Source organism: Phragmites australis, chromosome 17, assembly GCF_958298935.1.
Source record: "Phragmites australis chromosome 17, lpPhrAust1.1, whole genome shotgun sequence".
NCBI classification, from domain to species: domain Eukaryota; kingdom Viridiplantae; phylum Streptophyta; class Magnoliopsida; order Poales; family Poaceae; genus Phragmites; species Phragmites australis.
The window spans coordinates 21,505,447-21,529,838 of record NC_084937.1 but is presented as its reverse complement, the minus strand read 5'-3'; the positions used below and the strand labels follow the sequence as shown (position 1 = coordinate 21,529,838).

The 24,392-nt window shown below is 44.8% G+C and overlaps 4 protein-coding genes across 4 annotated transcripts; 1 reads left to right on the top strand and 3 right to left on the bottom strand.

Annotated features, from left to right (window-relative positions):
• Positions 1-2,538: 2,538 nt before the first annotated feature.
• LOC133897631 (uncharacterized) lies at positions 2,539-5,476 on the bottom strand. The gene is made up of 3 exons (XM_062338426.1): positions 5,162-5,476; positions 3,330-3,479; positions 2,539-2,788 (listed from the first exon to the last, which is right to left on the bottom strand). Exons 1-3 carry the CDS (start codon positions 5,372-5,374, stop codon positions 2,711-2,713), a joined length of 441 nt encoding a protein of 146 aa, XP_062194410.1. The 5' UTR covers positions 5,375-5,476; the 3' UTR covers positions 2,539-2,710.
• A 1,546-nt stretch (positions 5,477-7,022) lies between these two features.
• On the bottom strand, positions 7,023-9,724 carry LOC133896962 (uncharacterized). The gene is made up of 3 exons (XM_062337580.1): positions 8,356-9,724; positions 8,085-8,178; positions 7,023-7,140 (listed from the first exon to the last, which is right to left on the bottom strand). The coding sequence occupies exons 1-3, from the start codon at positions 9,722-9,724 to the stop codon at positions 7,023-7,025; spliced, it is 1,581 nt and encodes a 526-aa protein (XP_062193564.1).
• Positions 9,725-13,422: 3,698 nt separating this feature from the next.
• Positions 13,423-18,344, top strand: LOC133897349 (probable monogalactosyldiacylglycerol synthase 1, chloroplastic). The gene is made up of 8 exons (XM_062338053.1): positions 13,423-13,967; positions 14,518-14,690; positions 15,348-15,509; positions 15,619-15,760; positions 15,871-16,095; positions 16,445-16,507; positions 16,619-16,693; positions 17,860-18,344. The coding sequence occupies exons 1-8, from the start codon at positions 13,458-13,460 to the stop codon at positions 18,094-18,096; spliced, it is 1,587 nt and encodes a 528-aa protein (XP_062194037.1). The 5' UTR covers positions 13,423-13,457; the 3' UTR covers positions 18,097-18,344.
• Positions 18,345-19,698: 1,354 nt separating this feature from the next.
• On the bottom strand, positions 19,699-22,219 carry LOC133896616 (aspartyl protease family protein At5g10770-like). The gene is made up of 2 exons (XM_062337215.1): positions 21,691-22,219; positions 19,699-21,172 (listed from the first exon to the last, which is right to left on the bottom strand). The coding sequence occupies exons 1-2, from the start codon at positions 21,821-21,823 to the stop codon at positions 19,887-19,889; spliced, it is 1,419 nt and encodes a 472-aa protein (XP_062193199.1). The 5' UTR covers positions 21,824-22,219; the 3' UTR covers positions 19,699-19,886.
• Between the last annotated feature and the right edge of the window lie 2,173 nt (positions 22,220-24,392).

Below are 24,392 nucleotides of genomic sequence, written 5' to 3'. Positions count from 1 at the left end.
CCGATACACTAGGGACGAGAGACGTCCTGATGTCACAGTGAACGAGTTCAAAGGCATGCGAGGTTTGTGAGGAGGAAGATACAAATGGAAGGCACGCATGGTGACCCAACTAGCATGCGTGACAAAGATAAATGTGTTGCATGCGTTTATTACACTGAATGCTAGATGAAGAAATTAATCTAGAAAGAGCTTAGCGACCAAGATGTCCAAGGCAACGATGCCACACATCTTCGGACGTAGTAGTGGAGAGGAGGGCGTGAGGCGATGGCAGCAGTGGAAGGTGCAGGGCGTAGAGCGGGCTGGAGCTATTGCACTTGAGAATTTCGATCCGAGTGCGGAGAACCTTGATAGACAAACCGAAAGGGTCAAATTCCATAGAAACATTATTATCTGTGGTGAATTGACGAACAGACATAAGATTTTTAATTAAGCCCGGCAAGACAAGAACGTTTTGCAATCTTAAAGGATTATGAGAAATGGGAAGAAAGGTTTGTCCAGTGGCGACGATGGGAAGGCAGGAACCATCGCCGACAATGACAGATCGAGAGTTGCGAATGGGGTGGGTAGAGGAGAGTATATCAGCATTGGAGGTGAGATGCGCTGAGGCTCCAAAGTCCGAACCACTCAGAACTGGCAGGCTGGTGAAGCTGCATGCTATTCATGGCGTGGATGAGTGACGACATGTCCCAACTTGGTGTCGAGGTGGCAGAACCGAAAGACGATGCTGAGGCAGGAGGTGGAGTACCAAAGAGCGTCGGATGTGACGTGGCCAGGTGCGCCTGTGGGAGACCTGTAGGGCGCGGGCCAAGTAGCCTAGGCAATGCGGTAGGTAGGGGTAGACGCGGCGCAAGCACCTGCCCATGCCACATCATGAACATGCCCGTGTATGGGTTGTACACGGACGCAGGGACGTTGGTGTTGCTCATGGAGCCACCAAATCCAGACGAGCGATTTTTGTTCTTGGACTTGCCGCGCGAACCCTGTGAGGAGGAGTTGGAGCGCGACGGCATGGAACTACTGGGTGGCGACGAGTTGGTGACCTTGTTTAAGGAAGAAGCCGAGGCGCCGGTGGGCTTGGTGGCGGAGCAGAGAGATGTCGAGAGCGCCGATGGCTTGGCATGCGTGGCCTCATCGATGGCTTGGCATGCATGGCCTCATCAAGGATGAGCTGAGATCGGACTGTATGAAAGAGGGTAGCGAATCCGTGGCGTTGATGATCTTGGTGATGATGGAGAAGTTGTCATTGATGCCGCGCAGAATTGTGAGGACGAGGGTGGGCTCGGTGATCTTGTGATCAAGGTCACCAAGGGAGTTGACGATGACTTTCATCCACTAATAATAAGCCATGATGGGTTCATCACCTTGTGGCGTGTTGTGGAACTCGTCCTCGAGGGAGAGGATGCGTGCCTGCTTGTTGTCCTGGTAGAGAGACGCCACATTGTCCCAGATGGTCTTGGCGCTGGCATCCCTAGTTAGGATCATGCCGAGGACCTCGTCAGAGACCGAACCATAGATCCACGAGACAATCATGGCGTCGTTTTGCTCCCAGTCGACCTCCTTGTCCGAAGTCAGCTTGCCATCGACGTGGTTTTGGAGGTTGAACTGCTGGAGGAGAACAGAGAAAAGTTTGCGCCACTTCGCATAGTTGGAAGGGTGGAACTCGAGGTTGAAGGGGACAATGGATTTGATGTTGGTAAGGTTGATGGGGGGAAGGAGCAGCGGAAGGCTTGCCGTCACCCATGGCGAGAGGAGGATGGCGCAACAGAGAAGATGAGCAGCGGCAACAGGTAACCTAGGTCACTGATACCCTAAAAACGTGTAAACACAGGATAGAGATGCACGCAATGATCTGATTGCATTCATGGGGTGTGGTTAAATACACACACATGTACAAGTTGTTACAACAGCTTAACAAGAATTAGTTGGATCTACAACTAATGTACAATAAAACAGGGCTTGGCCTGTTGCCGGATAAGCACCGGGAGGTGCGCTGTATCAGGGAGAGGAGTAGTGTTTAACACTAAGGTTAGACCACTTTCTGATTTGCTGACGCAACTTGCACTTCAGTTGCAGTTTATTTTTGCTATTTTAGACTTAATTTGACAATAAATTTTCCCATGGCATGGCCTGAGGAAATCTGTTTGAAACTTTAATGAATTTACACTATCAGAAAATAGTGAATAAACGATAAGTTCAGAGATAAATATTCTCAGATGTGATAAAGGTAGAATAGAGAATACTTTAAACAAAAAGAATATAACTGCTCCGATTGCACACTGTACTGTAGCATATGAAATTACGAATAAATTAAAACAAAAATGGTAAATATATCATTATGCCATAACAGAAAGATAATAATATTGCTCTGCACACTACCGTATGCACCTTCATCTATTTACGTACAGAAATAAGCAAGAGAAAGAGAAACTTATATCCTATTTTTCTGCATGTAGTGCATTGCTGATTGCACACGAGAGGCTGAATAATGCTGAAAATCTGCAGATGAGAGAGAAAAGGAGAGTAGCACTTCATACTCGCGTCCTTATAAAAAAGATATATTGAACAGTTAATGACATGTCACACTAAGCAAGGAGATGATGCAGTTACAAAAAAGATTCTAATACCAATATTTACATACAGACAGAAGTACATACAATTAACGAGTTTACTGTGGAATAGTAAATTTTACAGTATGGTTGACTTCCTTGGCTCATTTGTCAACAGAAGGCTCTTCAAGCCACCTGGCACGAAACCCAGTCCCTTTGCAATCAGCACAAGCCGCAAAGCCCTGAAATCAAAAGAATAGCTGATGTTAAAATTTAGAGTAAATTTAAAAACCACAAGTTCCATGGTATATGTATCAAATAACTACACATTTAAGTAAGTGTATTGAAAAAATACATATTTAGTGGCACATATTATCAGAGAACTACATATTTAAGCAAGTGTATAAAAAAACTACTACATTTAGCAGCACTCATTATAAATAAAAAATATAGGTTCTCTTTCCCATGTATCAAAAAGCTACATGTTTAAGCAGGTATCAAAAAACTAAATGTGTAGTTTTTTTATACACTCGCTTAAATGTGTAGTTTTTTATACATTATACATATGTCAAAAACACCTGTAGTTTTTTTAAAATTTACTCTAAAATTGAACACATTAATATGTACTATGTAGTCATGTCAAAAGAACTAGTTCATGGAACACTTAGTGCTGCAAGGTAAGAGTGTATTACTGATTTTACATGAAGTTTTATGGATTTAAAAGCAGGATTTAAAAGCATCAGCAGGATTTTGAAATATATGGCAAGGAATAACTTATACAACCTTTCCAGAGCATATCACACATTTTGTATTTTTTGAGGGTACTTCACACAACATGTTGTTGCCAAGGATAAAGAAGCCAGTGCCCGCACACCACTTGCACTCCACATGGCCAGCGGATTGACAAGATGAACAAGAAATTGGTCTTGGTTGCTGCATATCACCACATTGTGAAATTAAGACTGCAGCCAAACTTCAAAGAGCAATTCTGTAAATAACAAGAAATTAACTCTGTTCTCTCACCAACGCCAATATGAAATAACAAGAAACTGGGACCTTTCTGAGGCAGCCCTTTTAGCAAAGCATCCATTTACTTAACTTCTGAATCATGTTATTTTAAGCAATATTCAACATATATTTTGCATTATATCTCTTTTATTAGTTAGAGGTTCCAAGAATTAAAAGCAGACAAATGGAAGAAGTGGCGTTCTTATCTCCAAACTAGATTATTGTCATATACATGAACAAAGCCAACACCATGTTTTTGCCAAACTTTGGAACACTGCTCCTTATTTTGTACAGAATAGACACAAGTAGTTGAACTCAACAATCCACGACTCCACGTGCCCGAACCATGACTTAGGCTATCGATTTTCTTTTACTATTATTACTAATAACTTTTTAACTTTTATATCCTCGATGTTGGTGGTTCTTATCGGGTTTCATTTCTAACCTACCCCAACTTGCTTGGGATTAAATGGCTTTGTTTTTGTTGTTTGTACACACATGCAGTTGAACCAATAAAGTAATACAAAAGCGCTCCTGGCAAATCAAACATGCCATAAATTGAGAATATTTTCTTGTTGGATGCATTATTCAAGATGGACCCATTTGGAAAACAAGCTTATAACTACACCACACACTGAAAATTATATTATCAACACACTCCGCAAGACTATATTAGCTATACCATAATTAGTTGCAATATGGATAAACTAGCTGTACAGCTTTATTTAACTCCTAAAGAACCAAGCTATTGAATGCTCGCAAAAAGAACGTGCAAGCTCAGTAAAAGGGTGGAACAGCTAAAGCCCATTTTGGATGAGGTTCTACGTAGCTTGAAGTTAAATGAACCAGAAGCTCAGGCTCCCTCAAACAAGTTTTTCTTCTAGGGCTTCATAAGGAATCTTAAGCCCTATAAATTCAAAGAAATCGAAGTCCTTCTCCACTAACTAAACTAGCTAAGCTCTGCGAAACAGACCCGTTAAGGATCCATTCGGAACGAAGGAGTTTCAGAAGTCTTTCTAGAAGACATGCATTATAATATCTGATTCATTACCCAACAACCACAATTTCCATTATGTCTGAACACAGGCACTCAAAAAATTCCGTGGGAACTTTCGAACCATAAGTGCCTTCTTCATGTTGACAAAACTATCATAATATGACTCATTTCAATATGTGGAATTTGTCTATCCACTTCTTACACAATTTTTGCAAAGACGTCAACAATTCAACGAATGAAGTATTCGGATGGAGAATTCAACTCCACACATACTATTCCTGGCATCGTCTACCACCAGAACTAGATTGGATGTTTGAATCATCATAGCAACAACGTATTGCTTTCCTCCTATGGACACCTAACTAATTTCTCCCCGACAAGAGTCTCGAATTCAGTACATCAGCGAGAGAATCCACCACAACTTTTCACTTCGGTTACACGTCGATACCCTGACCATGTGTTGCAACCTACACCTAGCACAAAGGGGCCGAATCTAGCCACACCCACGACGGAGTTTTCCTAATACGACTACAACTTCGCACATCGCCTGCCGGACCAATCCGATGAAAAAACCATCACGGAACAGTGAGAGACTCGGGGTGTAGGGAACCTGGGAGATGAGCCAGGCGCGCTCGATGCGCTTGGTGAAGTCGGAGGAGCTCCCCGGCGAGTCGACGGTGGAAGCCATGGGGGCGACGAGCCGGAGCCCTTGTGCCCGCTTGGAAGGACCCGGAAGGGGCTTCCGGAAGCTTCCAGGAGGGGCGGCGCGGCGGTGGGACGAGGGGAAAGCGGCCGCGCGGGCGGCGCAGGCGGTCGTCGGCATCTGCGTGCACCGGACGGTGGGGCTCCGCTTCGGATCGGAGAGGGGGTGGAGAGGAGAGGAGCTGGTGCCGTGGGCCTCCTGTGCACCACGCGCGCGGGGAATGGGCTGAAATCCAGCGGCTGTCGGTCACTGACAGGTGGGCCAAGCATGCCAGTAGGCTACTAAGCAGGTGGTCGTTGCCATGTAAGACCATCTCTAACGGTTTATCTTCGTAAGCTAGAATCTCTTTATGACAGAATTTTCATTTTCTTCAGTATTTTAACGATTTTTCTTCATGTTTCCGTTATGAAGGGATTCTCAAGGTTATTCTTTTCAAAACGAATTCTCTCTCTTTTCCTTTTACGATTCCCTTCGAAGTGAAAATATTAGAGATGAGATAAAATAAAGAAAATAAGAACGAGAAATGAAATCAGAAAGAGAACGAAATGAAGAGAATATGTTCCAATCGATTGAATGGCCATCGGAACATTGAACTCATTTGTCACACGGTACAAACGTGTCTTGCATTAGATTTTTCTTGCTCGTCTCTCTTCTTCATGTGTGGCAGAGGCATGGCAAACTCCTACTGATGCGCACAACAAACATGTCCAACTCATAGAATCACTTTCCGTTGGCTGTACCACACCTCCACGGATTAACAGGAATTCATCTCTTTGCACGTACAGCTTGTAACGAACTTCATTTGGACATTACAACAGCTAGTTTTAGCAATCAACACTTGCACTATTATTGAGAGCGTTGTAGCAATATTTTGCTCCGAGAGACATTCATCTTGGCAGCAATCCCCAATGCTATTAAAAAGTGTCATCTATGAGCAGACAGCATACTACCATTTCTCCTCAAGTAATTTTGGCCTTGGCAGCACATTATTGTTTGCACAACAGAGAAGAATTGTATTTGGCTCGCCAATGAATTGTAGAATTACCATCCCCATGTCCAAAAACTGATAATAGTTTGTTGTATAAGCACCTATAAATTGAAGATAGCTACATTTGTTTTCAACCGCCTTAATAAGTGTCATCTCCAAACATTCACAAACACCACCACACTTCCGTTGCCTTGCCACTGGAATCAACATCAAGAAAGACCTTGGAAACTGATTGTATATCATCGCTCAAGTTCTTGTGAGCAGAGGTGGTGCCCAAGGGTTAAGCTCAGCTAACCTCACTGCTATTGTCACCATGTGTTTCTAGGCATCCACAATTTCAGAAAGCAAAAATAAAGAACCTCGTTGATCTAGAGGTGGCCATGGGAGCTTTCCGATACATCCAAAGCATAAAATTGTAGTGCACCCATCAGTTATGTTGAAGGATAACCATGGCGACGATTGAAACTCAGCACCATCTCCCATGGTCTCCAATGCCATTGGTGGTGGCCATGATTGCCACTCAATCCACTTCCTTGGCGTGGCCATAAAACCACTACATCATAAGGCACACTCTCTGGATTGAAGATGTTTAGGGCAGTACCTACAACACACGCATACGATGCCGAGCGCGAGTCGTGCAGCAAGTGCTCACCGGGAAGCATGACGATGCTAAGCACTATAATGATCATGGATGAAATCGGGACTGCTGTGAAGATGTTGTCGGATGCAGACATGCCAATGTTGCAGTTGGGGAAGGCTCCATGACTCTGGGGCATTTCATCAAACATCTGGTGTGTGCCCAGGTTGACTTGCACTAGAGACGTCAGGTTCAAGGCCGCGGGGCTCCAAATGTTGGCAACGAGTTGTGTAGAGGCTGGCAATGGCATCAGGACGGTGCCTAGAACATTTTATGTAGAACCTCCTCAGTGATGGGGTAGAGAGCTATGAACGGTGATGTTGAGGATGCGATTGGGTGACCTCCAACCGCTTGGGGACATTTCGTCGAAGACGTTATAGACATTGCCCTTGCAGTCACCACCTGTGCACCAATTCGGCCTCTAAGCACACCTGATACTCCTGTGTGTCCTCCGCACCATATCCATGCCTAAATTCCTTGGATCGAATGGCTCTAGTACCATTTTGAGCTACCACCTCCATTCGTTGATTCAGACAGCAACAGTGAGAGCGTGCAAGGCTTCCACCCAATATGAGGGCGGGAGAGAGGCTTGGACTAGCAAAGAGCGAATAATATTATTGGTAGTGCGAATGATGCGCTCGGCTCTATCATTTTGGGGCGAGGTGTAGGGACAGGACATGCGAAGGTGGACTCCGTGGGTGAGAAAGAGCGTGCGGGAGCTAGAGTTATCGAACTCACGACCATTGTCGCATTGAACGCTCTTAATGGAGGCACCAAACTGTGTGGTGACATAGGAGAAGAAATGTGATAGCGTGGTGAAGGTGTCAGATTTAAGACGTAGGGGAAACATCCATAAAAAGTGCGTGCAATCATCTAAAATAACAAGATAATACTTGTAACCTGAGACACTGGGAACAAGAGATGTCCAGAGATCACAATGTATTAAATCAAAGGGTTTAGATGCACGATATGATAAGGTAGCAAAAGGTAGGCGTGTATGGCGACCTAACTGGCATGCATGACATAAGGAATCTAGCTCAACTTTATTACAATGAATGTCACCGTTATTCGCAAGTTTGGAGAAAGCCTCATGGCCAAGGTGACCAAGACGACGGTGCCAAAGGACAGGGGCGGTGCCAGCAGCGAGGGCATGGGGAAGGAAAGCCTTCAGACACAAGGAGTAGAGCGGCCCAGAGCTAACGCACCTGGCGATCACGTTCTTGGAGAGAAGATCCTTCACAGAAACGTCAAAAGGGTCAAACTCGACTGAGCAACGATTGTCAGTAGTAAATTGGCGGACTGAAATTAAGTTCTTAATAAGATCAGGAGAAACTAGAACATCACGTAGGTGAAAAGAGCCGCTGCTAGTGGGAAAAAAAGTGGCACTGGTGGAAGTGACAGGAAGGAAGGAACCGTTGCCAATGATAATATTGGAGGGAGTAAAATAAGAGGGTGGGTGGGTTACGGACAGATTACCGGCGTCCGAAGTCATATGGGAGGTTGCGCCGGAGTCGAGGTACCATTCCGTGCTGGCGGGTGGATTTAGCGTCATCGTATTAAACGATTGAGCCAACATGTTCTGGTCCCAGCCGAGGAATGGAGTCCCGGGGACGCCGAGGGGCGACTGCGTGGCAGGCCAGGCACCGAAGTGCGGCGGAATGCCGCTGGCCTGCGGTTGCATGGTGTGCATGGCGTTGTAGCTTCCAGGCGCGAGCGGTTGCATGCCAGCAGGAGCGGCAGCAGGCTGCATGGCGCCGTGTCCCTCCGCGACAAGAGCCTGCTGTACGTGCCCGGGAGGCTGTGAAGCCGGTCGGGGGCCTAGCAGACCAGAGGCCGGGTGAGGAGCGGAAGGTCCGGACCACAGTTGAATGGATCCGGTCCACGGATTATACACCGTCGGCCAACCCGAGCGTACTGCCGGCCTGCCGGAGGAGTTGGCGCTGGTCGAGTTGCTGCCGACCGAGGGGTTGCTGCCGCCGCTGGAATCACCGCGACGGCGGTTTTTGTTGTTGTTGCCGTGTGAACCACCTGAGTACTGGTTGGGCGCAGAGCCACTTGAAGGCTGTCCGCCACGGCTGGACGAACTCGCAGGGGACGTGCCTGCTACGAAGGCAGATGGTGTAGAAGACTTGTTGGCCATGGTCAGCTCTTCCAACAACAAATCAGAACGAACCTCGATAAACAACGGGAAAGGCTTCTGTCGCTTGAGGAGGGCCGTCATGTAGGAGAATTTTTGGTTGAGGCCGCAAAGAACGTTGAGGACGAGGGTCCGGTCTGGCACGGGTTCACCAAGATCGCCGAGGGCGTCCGCCATGCCCTTCAGTTGGCGACAATAGTCCGTGATGGACAGAGCGCCTTGGACGAAGTTTCGGAACTTGGCGTCGAGGTAGAGAGCACGAGTTTCCTTGTTGCCAAGGAATTGTTGCTCAAGGCCGAGCCAGACGGAGCGCGCCGTGGCCTCGCGGTGCATGACGAGCTCCTGGAGGTCCGACGAAATCGTGCCGTAGAGCCACGACTTCACCGTACAGTCAAGTTGTGACCATGTGTCATCGTCGGGGTTGCTGTCGTCGGAGAGGACGTGGTCGTCGAGGGCGTACTTGCCGAGCGTGTTGAGGAGGAGGTTCGACCACTTGCTATAGTTTGCGGAGTCGACGGGCACCAAGGTCTTGATAGACTGCACAGCAACGGCCTGGGCATGGAGGCCAGTTTGCGCATTGGCGACGGCGAGAGCGCGCATGTCCGCGGCGCGTTGCGCGTCCAAGCGGGTGCGCTCGATCTCGGCCGCCGCGCGTGCGGCGCGTTCTTCCTCCTCGCGCTGCAGGCGGGCATCGTCACCAGGAGCCATGACGGGGGTAGAAGAGGGCCGGCGATCACGGGCGTCCGTGCGGGGAGAAGGCCAGCGACGGCAGCCGCGGTGGTCGGCGAACGGCTATGGTTTGCGGAAGCGGAGAGGCCGCAGAAGCGAACCGTCTCATGATACCATGAGAGCGTGGAAGAATAGGATACTCACACGATTGATTTTCATTAAGCCAAGGATTGGTACATAAATAGATTACATGAGAGATAGAGAAGGCAACAGACTAGGAGCAATCCATGTGATACGCATGCATGCAAGCTAAGTATAGAAAGGATAAATATGGGAATAATCCTAGGTTATTGCCATATCAATCCTGGCTCCTGGAGATGTGGGAGGCCGCTCCTGTGATCACGCGTATGTCCTGGGCATCGCCTGGAGAGCGCCATGTGCGGGAGGCAATCTTCACGTATACACGCTAACAAACAAAACGGGTAGTATTCAAGATACAAGAGAGAGGATTGAAAGTAGGTATAGAGTAAAAATGAGTACAGGAGAATCTCGAGAGGGTTATAGAAGAAGTAGAGAAAAGAAAGACCTAGAGGAAAGGAGTACAGTGGTAGAAGAAGAACCAGGAAGGAGACTTGCTGCCTCACAGATTCTCATAAATGGTTGTTAAATCTTATTATATTTGATTTTGTTTATGCAAAAATTATATGATATCGAGCTTATCTCAGATAGATAACACTCCGTCGGTAATATAGCTATAAATAAATAGTTTTTTTTTAATATTCGTTTATGTCTTATAACGCATTACAAACGATTTTTTTTAATGTTCGTCTATAATACTATTTTAAAAAAATAAAATTTTAAACATAAGAGAAATAAAAAATCTTTTTACACTCAAGCCAAGTCATTATTAGTCACGTGACCCATGGTATTCAATCACATAAGCCATATGATTTTTCGCACGAAATACAGGTATGGTTTGTGCGCATCAAACTACGACCTCCGGTCTCACACTTAGCTTATTTACCATATAACCTATACATCATTACTAATAGCAATATAATGTTTTATCTTTTGACCCTTTTTGTCCAAAGCTTTGAGAAATTATTTGGGCATCTAAATAATTTTAAATGAAAATATTATAAACTGCAAAGTTGTAGATCTTGTTGATAACTATAATTTTTATATAATAATTTTTTTATTTGATGCTATTTGGAAATCCATAAAATATTTATCCTACATACACAAATAATTTTTCTTAATATCCATTTGTGTTTGCACATCATTGACAAATTTTTTTAATACCTGTCTGTGTCTTCATATTACATACGTTTTTTCTTAATATTCGTCTGTATTTTATAACACATCACAAACTATTTTTCTTGATATCCGTATGTGTCTTATGGCATATCAGAGATGAATTTTTTTAATACCCGTTTGTGTCTTATGACACATAAAAACAATTTTTTAATATATATCTATGTCTTATGACACATTACAAACAATTTTTTTTAATATTTGTATGTGTCTTACTACAGACGGTTTCTATCAAAAATCATCTGTAACTTTTAGCACACCAAGATGGCTGATCATTTTACATACACATCTATTTTAGTAATCGTCTTTAGATACTTTGTTAGTAACGGATCATTAAAAAATCATATATAACACATCATGTACTTTTACTGTTTCAATAGTAGCATCGTTTCTGCGTATTATGTTCCCTCCTCCTTAAGCTACCAGCGGAGGAAGCCAAATCCGAAAGTACTTGGAACCACCATCTCCTCCGACCCTCTCTTTTTCCCATGTACATGTATATCACCATGGATTAAAAGAAGAATGACTAAAAGAAACTGCACGGGGAGTTAGCCCAATATTTTCTTTAGAATGCAAATGCTTATCAGGTAACAGATGTTCAAGCAACTAGGCGAGTAATCTAAGATTATCTTCAACTATATTTTCTTTATTTCGTTTTTTTATTCCTTTTCCTTTTTATTTCTTTTATTTTCTCTTATTTTTAATAACTTTCTTTTTAACAGAATTGCGAAATTATAAAAAAGAAGAAGAGAATCTCGTCACAGAGAGAATAACTTTAAAAATCCTTTCGTAACAGAAACCGTAAAAAAATTTATTAAAATACTAAAAAAATAAAAATCTTTTTACGATAAGAATTTAAACCGTGAAGAGAAACCCTGATCATGATGAAGCCACTAGAGCACGGAAAGTACTAGTTGCCAGTCAAACGGTTCTAGATGGTTCAATTAAGCAAACCAAACACGCTTTAGATATTCTCTCCATTTTTATTTACTTATCTCTATTTTACTGTAGCAATTTTATCATCTATTTTTTTTAAAATAGATCTATAAATACCTAAAAATATACGATACTAATAAAATTTGACTCATGATAAATCTAATAATATAAAAGTTTTAAGTACCTATAATATTTTTAGAAAAAACATTTGATCAATTTTGCTATAGTAAAAAACAATGACAAGTAAACGAAAATGGACAAATATCTTACTATTTACAACATTTTAGTGGTTGAACCACTGTGCAAGGCTATTAAAATGAGTCATCCATCGCACGCATATGGTGCAATTTTATACTTCATATTTGTCACATGATAAGAAAATAGCTCTAGGCAAGTAATCTAAATGACAGAGAGTCAAAGAGGATTAGGTTTAAGAGTGGAGATGTGTTCCGCCTTGGATGGAAAGGATGCTAAATCCTAGATAACATAATGACACCATTTTAGCGTTCGATTTGATTGAAGCGATATTAATGTGTCGGAATGCATCATCTCAAAATCTTGAATACTCTTCAAACCTATCATGGAAAATTTGCAATAGCAAATGTCAGAAGATTCTCTTATCCAACAGTTCAAAGTGAGACGAGAAAAGTGATAGACATTCTATGCACGTTCTCCACGAGAACTATCTCAGCCAATTAGTCACATGTAACGTGACTCTTATTTTGCTGGTTTCACATCGATTTTGTTGTTTTACACTTTAGGACCCGTCTTTTCAGTTCCCAGCTGTGTCAGAATCGGCTCGTCTGACAGGTAAGTCACGGGTCAATAGTACCGTGGCTTACCTCTATAAATAATATTTGCAAACAGTGAGTTTACGAATAATAATTGCATAAACAGTAATTCTATGTACAGTATTTTACCAATAGTAATTCCATAGATTACTGTTTAACCAGGCTCGTAGCACTATTTATGACACTGTTTACCTCTGAATTAACTTAGGAGGAACCGGTTCCTAAGCCCCACAGATTCTCTTAGGGACTAAAATTTCGTCGTGAAAATTTTTTCGTTCCCTTCAGCGTTTTAATGATTTTTATTCACGATGGGATTCCTAAGATCATTCTTTTTAGAACGGGATTCTCTCTTTTTTCTTCGCGATTACTCTCAAAAGAAAGTTGTTGGAGATAAAAATAAATAAAGAGAATAGGAACGAGGAAGAAAATCAAAAAGAGAATAAAATTAAAAAAATATAGTAAAGAATGGTCTAAATGCAGAAATTAAAAAGAAAGACCTGGTAGGTCATGAGTCGGAACACCGAGCACACCCATAGCAAATTCACACGGCTTGCCAACTCCAACGGCCACCGACCGGGTGGAACCGAGCCCACCCAACCCAACCCAACCTCGTGAGCAAAACCGAAGGAAGCGCCCCTCCCGTCGGGTGTGTGGCTCACCTTCCCCTCGGCACGCCCCCCCCCCCACCCACCCACCACCACCACCACCACCACCACCCCGCCGCTGCCGCGATGCCCGCGCCAACCGCCGAGCCTGCTCTCCCGGCCGCCTTCCTCTGCGTCCCCTCCCCGCTCCTCTCCCCGCCCCTCGCCACCGTCTCGGCCTCCCCCGGGCCCTCCTCCCACCATGCCTCCCTCCTCTCGCGCCCGCGCGGCGGGCCCCGCGCGCTCTCCGTCGCCATGTCCGTTCCGGGCCCTGCCTCCACCGCCGCCGGCCGGCTCCACCGGATGTGGGGCGAGTTCGCGCGGTTCGTGCGGCTGCACGGGAACCAAATCGCGCCGCTCGGGTTCGCGTCCCTCGGGCTGGGTTTGGGGGGCGGAGGCGGCGGGGGTAGCACCGGCGGGGGAGGCGGGGGAGGGGGCGGTGGGGATGTGGACGCAGTGGCCGAGGAGGAGGCCGCGGCGCGGGCCGAGGCGCCGAAGAAGGTGCTGATCCTGATGAGCGATACGGGCGGCGGGCACCGCGCGTCCGCCGAGGCCATCAAGGCGGCCTTCAGCCAGGAATTCGGCGAAGACTACCAGGTGTGTTTTTCCTCGCTTGTTTGCGCTCTGGATTGGATGATACACTTGTACCTACTGCTTCCTAGGCTCTGTGTAGCATTGTACTACAGTTTTTGCCATTATAAGCTGTAGGAACTTGGTAGGTGCAATTGATTAGTAATTCGATTTTACCGTTGTCTGCTAGTCATTGAATTAGGTTATCCTACCCTAGCCTAGATAGGTCGATATGTTCACAACTGCCAACGTTGAGTAAATCATTCCCAGGATATTGTGTGTGCTCACAACCGCTAACTTTTTCCGATGCTTTAGCATAATGCTGTATCGATGTAGTGCTTTTGGTGAAGAAGAACGCTGACGTGTCAGCTTATGGTAATCATAATGGTTTAGCTTAATTTTAGTGATGTCTTTGCTGTATATAGTAGAATGGGGAGATTTGGCAGTTGGCACCTCTCCACTTGTGGCAAGTGTCATCTTTATTGGTTTATTTAGATAGAATGAATGAGTGACTGCTTTGTGCTAACGATTGATTGCCAACATTAATATTTATTGTAACTAAGGAAATTTGTTACAGGTATTTGTCACAGATTTATGGACCGACCACACGCCATGGCCATTCAACCAACTTCCCAGGAGCTACAGCTTCTTGGTGAAACATGGACCCTTGTGGAAAATGACTTACTATGGTACCGCACCGCGTGTAGTCCATCAGCCACATTTTGCTGCAACATCCACATTCATAGCAAGGTTACTAGTTATATCACCAAAAGTTTTAATTTACATTATGGAACGGTCTTCTTACTTTTCTCTCAGCGTTCATGAATTACTAGGTTTGTACATTTGCACTGCAACTAGGTACACTGTTTGTCATATAATTTTTCTGAATACCTTAGGGGTTACACATCAAGATGCCTTCCTTGTACAGCTGGTGGCACTGAGTAACTGCTACGAGCTACGTAATGTAGATTAGGAAAATTTGTAATATACTATTTTTTGGTATTTCTTGCCCTTCTATGTTTTTTTATTCGAGTGAGTTTTCCACCACAAATGTCCTGGCACATTTTTAGAGTCAAAAGCAAAACTTCTGTTCATGCGCCTGCATTATTTGATCAGTAATTGCCTGATGTGAATGAAGGCTGTTTTTTCAATTAAAAATTTATAATTGAAGAACAATGATAACAACCCAGAACAGCGATAACCACCTTTAATGTTCAAGACTATATTTTTACTCTAGGGCCTAGTTCTGGTACTGCTTGCGATGACTAGTATCAGGTGCCTGTAGGATTCTCAATCCTCCTTGAGAATGCAGACCATGATTGCCTTTGTGTAAGATGTGTTGTACTGTACTTAGCTGTTGCTTATTTTTTATAAGGTAGCTAATCTAGAAATTCCCACTTTCTGCAGAGAGGTTGCAAAAGGTCTAATGAAGTACCAACCAGATGTAATTATCAGTGTACATCCTTTAATGCAACATGTGCCCCTTCGAATTCTAAGGTCCAAAGGCCTATTGGATAAGATCCCATTCACTACTGTTATCACAGATCTCAGCACTTGTCACCCAACATGGTATGCTGGCTTCAATGTCCACATAACTTCACATCATTTTTTAGTTTCTTACCAAAATGTAAGGCAGGCACTCTTACAATGAAATAGTTATTCTACCATTGTCCCATAGGTTCCACAAGCTGGTCACTAGATGTTACTGCCCATCAACTGAGGTGGAAAAGAGAGCACTCAAAGCTGGACTGAAGCCCTCGCAGATTAAAGTGTACGGCCTCCCTGTCCGGCCATCTTTTGTCAAACCTGTTCGACCAAAGGTACACAATCTCTTCAGCTAGTGGCAGTGTAGCATCCTACTATTTTATGGATCTTTTTCCATCTGTCACAAGTTACCGACTGTTGTATCTATTGTTATCTGCTGTAATAGGATGAACTGCGAAGAGAGTTAGGCATGGATGAAGATCTTCCTGCTGTTCTATTAATGGGTGGGGGTGAAGGGATGGGTCCTATTGAGGCCACTGCTAAAGCGCTTGGTGATACTCTGTATGATGAAAATCTAGGGGAACCCATTGGTCAGATACTTGTAATCTGTGGACGTAATAAGAAGCTGACTAATCGACTGCAGTCGGTAAATTGGAAAGTCCCAGTTCAGGTACTTCCCTGAAAGCTAATTTGTAACATCCAAGAATTATAACATTATAACTGCACTGCCTTACCAGTTTCTTGATGTTGCTATTTCCTCAGCAAAGGCATTTTTCTTCAACCTTTTGAAGTGCATAGATAACTTAAATGAACTTAAGCCAAGCTACATTATTTCTTGGCAAGTAGTATTTGTATATTATGGACATAGAAATATAGAATACATGAGCCAGGTCTGTAGACATACGTTGAACTGAAAAAATATCTTCAACTAAAAAATATCTCTTGTATTTCACACCTCCAGCAAGTTCTACACTATCCAAATTTCTTCTTTAATCCTTGTTTTGCATTTAAAATCTTAGGTGAAGGGTTTTGTTACAAAGATGGAAGAATGTATGGGTGCTTGTGATTGTATCATTACGAAGGTATGCTTTACATTAGCTTTTCATGTTCAATCAAGTGCTTTGTATGCGAATATGTGATACAATTTACATGACTGGAAGTGATGTGATAATATGATTTATGGTGATCTTCAGGCAGGGCCTGGTACAATCGCAGAGGCAATGATCCGTGGCTTGCCCATTATTCTGAATGGTTATATTGCTGGGCAGGTAATCTTCTTAGCTACTCATTTGTATGTTCAGCATCTTGGCTACTCATTTGTATGTTCAATATCTTGGACAAGTGATTAGTAAATCACATAAATAGCAGACTGCCATACTGTCATAGACTCGTATACCTCCAAGCTCAAGCTTAGGTCCAAACCATGGCCTATGTTTCTTTGGATGGATACTTATCCATAATTTGCTTGCGCATCTAAGATTATCATCTGGCTGTATCATCTGTTTTCTTCATCCTTGTGGTTCATGCAGTATGACCTATACAAGTTACAGGTATAAGTTAGGGCCTGTTTGGCAGAGCTTCTCCTGATTCAAATTCTCTAAAAGAATTGATTCTCTGAAGAAGTGATTCTGTGGCTGAAAGTGATTCTTAATGATTCTCTAGGATAAACTCTATGAATTACGAGAATCAGCGTGGTCAGCTCCTCAGGAGAAGCTACTTTTTTCAGCTCCTCAGCTTCTAGTTCATTTCAGTGAATCAGGAGAAGTGATTCACTCAGGGAGCTAAAGTTAAATTCTGCTGTTTGGCAGAGCTCCTCCAGATTCAGCTCAGAAGCTGAATCTGGAGCTCTGCCAAACGGGCCCTTACATAGTCACAAGCTCTTACCCTGTAGCTATTTAGGATGGCATTAATGGCAGGGTGCAAGAATCCACCGAAAACAGGCCACTGTTCTTTGGAGAACCAGTCAAATTGACTACATTGGTTTTCTTCAAAAGACTGAAATTTTATTACTTCATGGTCTAAATAATGCTGTTGGACCTTATTTTTAGGCAGAATAGATATATTATTTCTTCTTAGGTATGACCCAAGCTGCCAGGCATAAAATCTTATCTTAAAAACAACTGAAATTTAAAGTTCAACAAAGGGAAAACCTGCCTTTTCGCTAATTACTTGGGTAGGGTTCTTATTATTATTTTGCCCCCCAAAACAACTTGCTAAACCCTGCAATATGTCACTGTTTTTCCATATGCATCAAAGGTGTGTTTTTCTATTTATTTTTCCCATTTGATGAGGGTGTTTTATCATGCCAAGAGACAAATATACTAGCAACCCGGTGTATCACCTTCATTAAGCTAATGTCTTTTATATGAACATTAATATTATGTTAAGCATGATATGTATACCACTCTCTAAAGATGATCTATTCACTTAACAGGAAGCTGGCAATGTTCCCTACGTTGTTGAAAATGGATGTGGGAAATTCTCGAAATCTCCAAAACAGATAGCAAAGATAGTGGCTGACTGGTTTGGCCCAAGGTCAGACGAGCTGAAAGTTATGTCCCAGAATGCCCTCAAACTAGCACGACCAGATGCTGTGTTTAAAATTGTTCACGATCTGCACGAGTTGGTCAGGCAAAAATGTTTTGTACCCCAATATGCATGTGCAACATAAAGGCCGTATCCTTCATTTTGAGTTTACTTAGTTTTTTTCTTTTCATGCGGCACTAGTTGTAGTTAATTGTGAGGATTGAAAGTATCAATTGATTTCAAATGTCTCCATGTGAGCAATGAAAATGTATCAGCGCTAGGGTGTAATACGATTTCAAATGTTTCCTGAATATTGTTACTATCTTGGCACTGTTGAGCAGTGCTGCTAGGGTGTAATACGATTCTAAATCAGCGTTAACTCAGCTGGACACATATCTTCGGATCAGCACTTCCGTGAATGAAAGGTCTAGCCTGGTTTGGAAATTGTGGATTAGACGGGAAAGAGAACACCAGCTCTCAGTAGTTCTAGGGTCTCAAACTCCATCCCTGTGAAATTTCTAAGGGCTATTTGAAAGGCATGGTTTCTCTTCAAATCATTAGGGAAATTAGTTAATTTGCTCTCATAAATAATTTGAAGCGACTGGATCTAATCATCGAGAGGTGGTGATAGGATAATCTGGTCAAGTCAGATATGACACTATTCCTGCATGTGGCAAATCCCCTAACCTTCTGATTTGCAGTGTCATGTGCATAGCTTAACCCCTCTAAATTTTTTTTACCAGTAACATTTTGCAATCCCCAACATCCGAGTAAAACCTCCATTGACTAACCATTAGCTCAAAAGAAAAACCCTGTTTTGGCTCAATTTCTTAGCAACAGTCGAGTGCCATGTTCTGCTGAAGAATCCTGAGCTGGAGGATATACATTGTTTTGGCATGTTTCAGCGCATGCGGATGCAGGGCTCTGGCTCACAGCCTATTCTTTGGTCGCTTGCGCTGTCCACACCCACCGGAAGGGTTAGGGGGGACGACACTGTCAGGTCAGTCAGTTGAGCTCGTCATGCTTAGCGACTGTGGCGCACTGGTTCCATGGATTGAGTCCGTGATTGTACTATACCTCCATATCTAGTGTTTTTCTTTTTCTAGCTTCTCGTTTCAAAGTATTGATTTCATGGGTTTTATAACTGTATGGTTTACGAACTGATCTGCTCAATGGTACAGCAAAAGGAAGGGTTTAGAAAGATACACAGCGTATTTTAGAAGAAAAAAAAAGCTTCTCTAGTGCCCAGTACAGCCATGTAATATTCTTATGCGAGAATTCATATTGATATTGCTACTGGAGTTGGTGTTCCCGAATCCCATTAGAAGGGGTAGTTTGAGATTCACCATGGTGGCACTAGGATTTCTCTTCTTCTTTTGTGATACCCATAAAATTATCATGGGACATGATATGATATGTATTGTGTAGCAACGCATTCCTGCACAGTGTGTGTATATTCTGTGTGTACTATTTCTTGCAGGTGTCTTCGAATGGAAAGGCAGTGACACCCTTCATGTCTGATTGCTAAAGGGCCGGCATGACCTGATCCCCTTTTCAGTTGCACAAAATTCTATAATACTGCATCCCTCATGTGCTTGTCGAGATGTCTTGTACAGTTGTCACTTAGGGCTTCTTATTCTATAATACTACTCCAGGTTTTGTCTGACAATTTACCCAATCATGCAATAGGCTATGACGCTATGTAACAAGCAAGCACAAAATTCCACTGGTTTCTTGCAATGAATACGATTCTGGATGAAGCACAAGAAATGGCGGAAAGACAGATAAAAGCAATTATGAATGCTTGTACATTTGCCAATAACTAATATTGTATTACCACTTGCCAATCACCAGAGGTAATCACAAAACAAATTTGCAGGTATAGGATATTCACATATACAGCTCATGGCTCCCTCCCCATATACCCCAGTCATGTCAGATATAATCACAAGTCTCTTGTGCAAATCCAATCTGAGACCCTGAGGTGTCAAATGTGACCCTCAAGTTCTTCTGCTGGTAATTGCCAATGATTGAGGTATCATACTCAGATTTCAGGGAGGCCATGGCCAAGCACACCTGAGAAGAGTCACTGCTCACAGAGTAGAGCACACCAGCGGAGTCCACCTCCATCTCCACAGTGCCATCAAACACAAGCTTCAGGCTGGGGACCTGAACTTCTCTGAACCCTGTCATGTTGAAGCAAGTGTCAAGGATGGAGAACCCTGGCGCCTGCGGGTACTCGGCGAATTGATCCAAGAACTCGGCCTTGACTGCATTGTAGATCGATGGCACGAGGCTCGTGATGACGGTCCCGGAGTCGATGATGACCTTACTGCCGGTTGAGAAGCCTGAGGATTCTACCTCCTGACCGCCGATGGTGATCCCGGTCAGGTTGAGGAAGTAGAAGGGCCCTTGGAGTGGGTCAGAAACCATTGAGGTGTACACAATTGGAGTCGAATTGCGGTACACCGACGAGTCGTCGCCGAGGACTAGAGAACCCGATGAATCGGACTCCTTGAGAGGCAGGCAGTATGAGAACACACCACCAAATTGGTCCATGGTTTGTGATATCAATGAGAGCTGGCTCCTGCCTAGCCCCAGGAGGCCAGACGTGCCACCAAATGGTGTCCCCTGGTTGCTGGTGCCGCAGCCGAACACGAAGTCGTCGATGACCTCCCCGGCCAAGCTCAGCTTGTCGTGCGCCAAGACGCCGCGGGAGTATGAGCCGTCACGGTAGCTGAGCGTGTAGCTGCACGCCGGCTGGTCGGCGCCGCACGGCGCCTCCGACATGCCCGTGGCCACCTGCAGCGCGTCGCAGGACGACGAGTTGCACGGCACCGCGGCGTAGGACGGCGACGACGACGGGTCGAAGAGGGGCTCCTGCTGGTCGTGGCATGACTGGCACGGCTTGCACTGCACCCAGGTGAGCTCGCTGGCCGTGTCCACGATCACCGTGGCCTCGCCGCCGCCCAGGCCGATGGTGGCGATGTAGTTCAGCGTCCGGAGCTTCGCGCCGGAGGTGACGGGCACCTGCGCCTTGGACGCCGCCGCCTCCGACGACGATCTGATCAGCCTGTAGTTCTCGATGCGCCATTGCAGCGACGAGACGCGCGCGGCGTCGGAGGACAAGAGGCCGTTGATCTTGTCCTCCCTGCTCTTGCTCGGTGAAGAACTGAAGCTGTGGTGCCTCAGCTCGAGCACTGTGGCGCCACTCACCGCTCCTGAAGATTGCAACCAACCAAATGAGAGGGAAGATCAGAGATGAGACGCCTCTCTCTCTTCTACACTCTACCAGCTGAAAAAAAAATCTGAGATGTTGTTGGTACCTACCACATGGAAATTCAGTAATTTACTATTCTCCTCATCGTTTATGTAATCCATCCATATAAAAAAGTACTTGGGACGTGCTACTTCTGGCAATGCCAGAGTCCTGACCCAAAAATGAAAAAAAAAAAACACCATGGAAATTACATTCCTCGTGCAGTCACATCTCTGTGAGCCATTCCATTTTCCAATCCAATGCATTTCCATAATGGAAGAGAATCCACAACACTACACCAAGAACAGAAATAATCCATGGACACACACAGGTTGCCATTGGCGGCAAAAGCATGTGCATTGGGGCTGGATATTCCTGGCGTCTCCCAAGCCATATTGATTTGTTCCTCCCCGATCCAAGAACTCCGGAGAAACCAAGAAACGGAGCAGAGAGAAGGAAGGGAATCATCAGGGAACTTACTTGACCTCAGGTGGTGCCTCCTCTGCAAGGCTCTCCTGCCCCTGCTCGCCTCCTCCAGGCAATGCACACCGTCACCTCCGCCTGCTGCAAGAAGAAGCAGGAGCAAAGCAGCAATGCAAGCTCCCCATGCCATCGCTCACCCACTCAGCTCCACCTCACTCGCTGGAGAGTGAGAAAGGGCGACGAGGAGAGAGAGAGAGAGAGAGAGAGAGAGAGAGAGAGAGAGAGAGAGAGAGAGAGAGAGAGAGAGAGGGCCAGGAGGAGGAGAGGGAAAGAGAGGGAGGAGGAAAGATTCTTGGTGGCGTGAGCAAGTGAGGCGAGGCGAGGTTTGCTTCTGGCGGCGCATGGGAACAAAGGCGCAGCAGCTGGCGGCTGGACGCCGTCCCGGGTGGGGTGGGGTGGGGTGGTGTACTCGTCCGCTGTGGATGAGGAATTATTGGGGGCTTCACATGCATGTCCTCTTGCTCGGCTGCAGCACCAGACAGTGCTCTCTCTCTCTCTACATTACCTCACACACTCTCCTCTCCCCTCTCCCTGAACCTGTGGACCCCAGATCCTCGCTGACACGTTTCTTTATTACCAGCAGCACCAAGGCAAGGCCGGTTTGGTTCGGCTTATTTCCAGCTTCTCACTCTAGAAGTCGAAAGCTCAACCAAATAATCCGGTTCTGCATTCAGCTTCTGAAAAGAAAAGCTAGAGGCCTGGTAAGCTCAAAAAAGACCGTCGGCGGAGAAGCAAGCCCAGGCGTGCTTCCTCATCTTCTGCGGAGCACATTTCAAGAGTACGCCTCAAGTTTGGGTAAAATTACCTGCAAATGCCATCGAATATTACTGCGCTCACTCACCCTTGGGACCCGTCTGGCTCGGCTCTCCTCTTGACTCCTCTCTGGCAACGTTTCCCCACTGGCCCACCGCTACCCCCGCCCGTCCACGCCGCCCGTGGCCGTCCACGCTGCCGCCCCCGCCCGTCCACGCCCATTGGACCGCCACCCCTGGTCGCTGCCCCTTCCATCGACGCCACGTCTAGGATTTTTTTTTTTATCGAAGAAGAGACTTCTACTTCTATTGAAAGCCATTAACAGAATACAACTATTAGTTCAGACAGTAAATAAAAGAAAACTAGCAGCACAGTACAACGATCAAACCAGGGTTACTAGCACCATTGAAAAGCATACAGACACCAAAAACAAAGTACAAGCTCTCATATTATAGCTCCTAGACGTCCGACTGGACTACAACGTTTGGATGAAAATTGTTGCACCAAAGCATCAACTGCTCAAGAGCCGGTTCAATCGTCTCCTTGTCACCCTCCTTGAGCAATATTTTCCAGCTCTGTAAGAATGAAAGACCTTTAAGAAGAGAATTAATTGGCATTTTGAGGAAGTTCTTTTCAATCGCCATCTTGTTTCGAACATTCCACATCGCCCAGTAAAGTCCTGCAAAAAAGAAGAGACCCAAATTTGTAGGTAGGGTAAGTTTCTGAGATAACCAGTCAAGGGTCCAAGGTTGTTCAGACCAGCCAAAGCATTCCCTAATCACACTCCATGTGAAATTAGCGAGAACACATTGGAAGAAAATGTGATCAATATTTTCTTTTCTACCGCAAAGGCAGCAGACTTCGCTGCCCTTTCAACATCGCCTTTTTAATGTGGATGTCATTTGGAGGCGATCATTAAACATCTGCCAAAGGAAAATTTTAATCTTTTGTTGTACCTTGCATTTCCAAATTCCCCTATTAATTTTGCTTTTAACCCTTCCATCCAGTATGAAGCGGTATAAGGATTTAGTGGTAAAGTTTCTAGACTTCTCTAGAGCCTAGTGTAATTCATCATCAAGGTCATCCAAAACGATGAAGTTCATCAAAGACTTCAACTCCTCATATCTCTCAAGCTCCGGGGGAGTTAGCTCTCTTCTGAAGTCAATGCTGAAGGTGCCGCCCTCAAAGCAATCCGCCACCTTGGCAGTAGCTTCCAAGGTTATATTGTACAGCTTAGGGAAATGGATCTTGAGGAGGGTATCATGAAACCAGGTGTCAGTCCAAAACATGACCCTTTCCCCATTATGTACCTTATAGATAGCCCCCCATCGGAAGAGGTGTTTGACTTTGTGCAACCCTTGCTTGAATCGAGAGGATCCTTTCCTCTTAGAGGAAAAGAAATTCCCATGACTCATGTATTTTGCTCTAAGCAGTCCGCACCAAAGCCCATCTCCCCCCTTTAAAATCCTCCAAATCTATTTCACCATTAGGCATTGGTTCATAATCTGAGTATTGATGATACACAAACCTCCTTGGTCTTTGGATCTGCAGGCGACCTCCCACTTTATCATATGAATCTGAAATTATCCTAGACCCCTCTCCAGAAGAAATTAGCTCTGATAGAGTCCATCCTCTCATGAGTATCAGTGTGAAGAAGGTAGAAACCCATGGTGTACATAGGGAGACTGCTCAAGCAGGTGTTGATAAGGACGAGCCTTCCCCCTGAAGACATGTTCTTACCTTTCCAGGGATCCAATCTTTTCATAAGCTTCTGCACCACAGCCAGACTAATTTGCTGATCATTAATGGGGATCCCCAGATATTTGATTGGCAATGTCCATAACTTGCAATTGAGCATGTTGGCACATTTCTCTTTTGTAGCTTGGTCGACCCCAAAGACATAAGCCTCACTTTTGTGGAAATTGATTTTGAGACCCGACATCCAT

Bases quoted from the DNA above. Each gene is read 5' to 3' on its own strand.
- LOC133897631 (XM_062338426.1), bottom strand. From the start codon at position 5,374: ATGCCGACGACCGCCTGCGCCGCCCGCGCGGCCGCTTTCCCCTCGTCC. The intron at 3,480-5,161 runs GTTCCCTACACC...GGTGATATGCAG, and splicing joins GCGCCTGGCTCATCTCCCAG to CAACCAAGACCAATTTCTTG. The intron at 2,789-3,329 runs GTTGTATAAGTT...TTTTGATTTCAG, and splicing joins GTGTGATATGCTCTGGAAAG to GGCTTTGCGGCTTGTGCTGA.
- LOC133896616 (XM_062337215.1), bottom strand. From the start codon at position 21,823: ATGGCATGGGGAGCTTGCATTGCTGCTTTGCTCCTGCTTCTTCTTGCA. The intron at 21,173-21,690 runs GTAAGTTCCCTG...TGCAATCTTCAG, and splicing joins GAGGCACCACCTGAGGTCAA to GAGCGGTGAGTGGCGCCACA.
- LOC133897349 (XM_062338053.1), top strand. From the start codon at position 13,458: ATGCCCGCGCCAACCGCCGAGCCTGCTCTCCCGGCCGCCTTCCTCTGC. The intron at 14,691-15,347 runs GTTACTAGTTAT...CACTTTCTGCAG, and splicing joins ACATCCACATTCATAGCAAG to AGAGGTTGCAAAAGGTCTAA. The intron at 16,508-16,618 runs GTATGCTTTACA...GGTGATCTTCAG, and splicing joins GTGATTGTATCATTACGAAG to GCAGGGCCTGGTACAATCGC.
- LOC133896962 (XM_062337580.1), bottom strand. From the start codon at position 9,724: ATGGCTCCTGGTGACGATGCCCGCCTGCAGCGCGAGGAGGAAGAACGC. The intron at 8,179-8,355 runs GTAATCTGTCCG...ACTTAATTTCAG, and splicing joins CCATATGACTTCGGACGCCG to TCCGCCAATTTACTACTGAC. The intron at 7,141-8,084 runs GTGCGTTAGCTC...AAAATGTTCTAG, and splicing joins TCCAAGAACGTGATCGCCAG to GCACCGTCCTGATGCCATTG.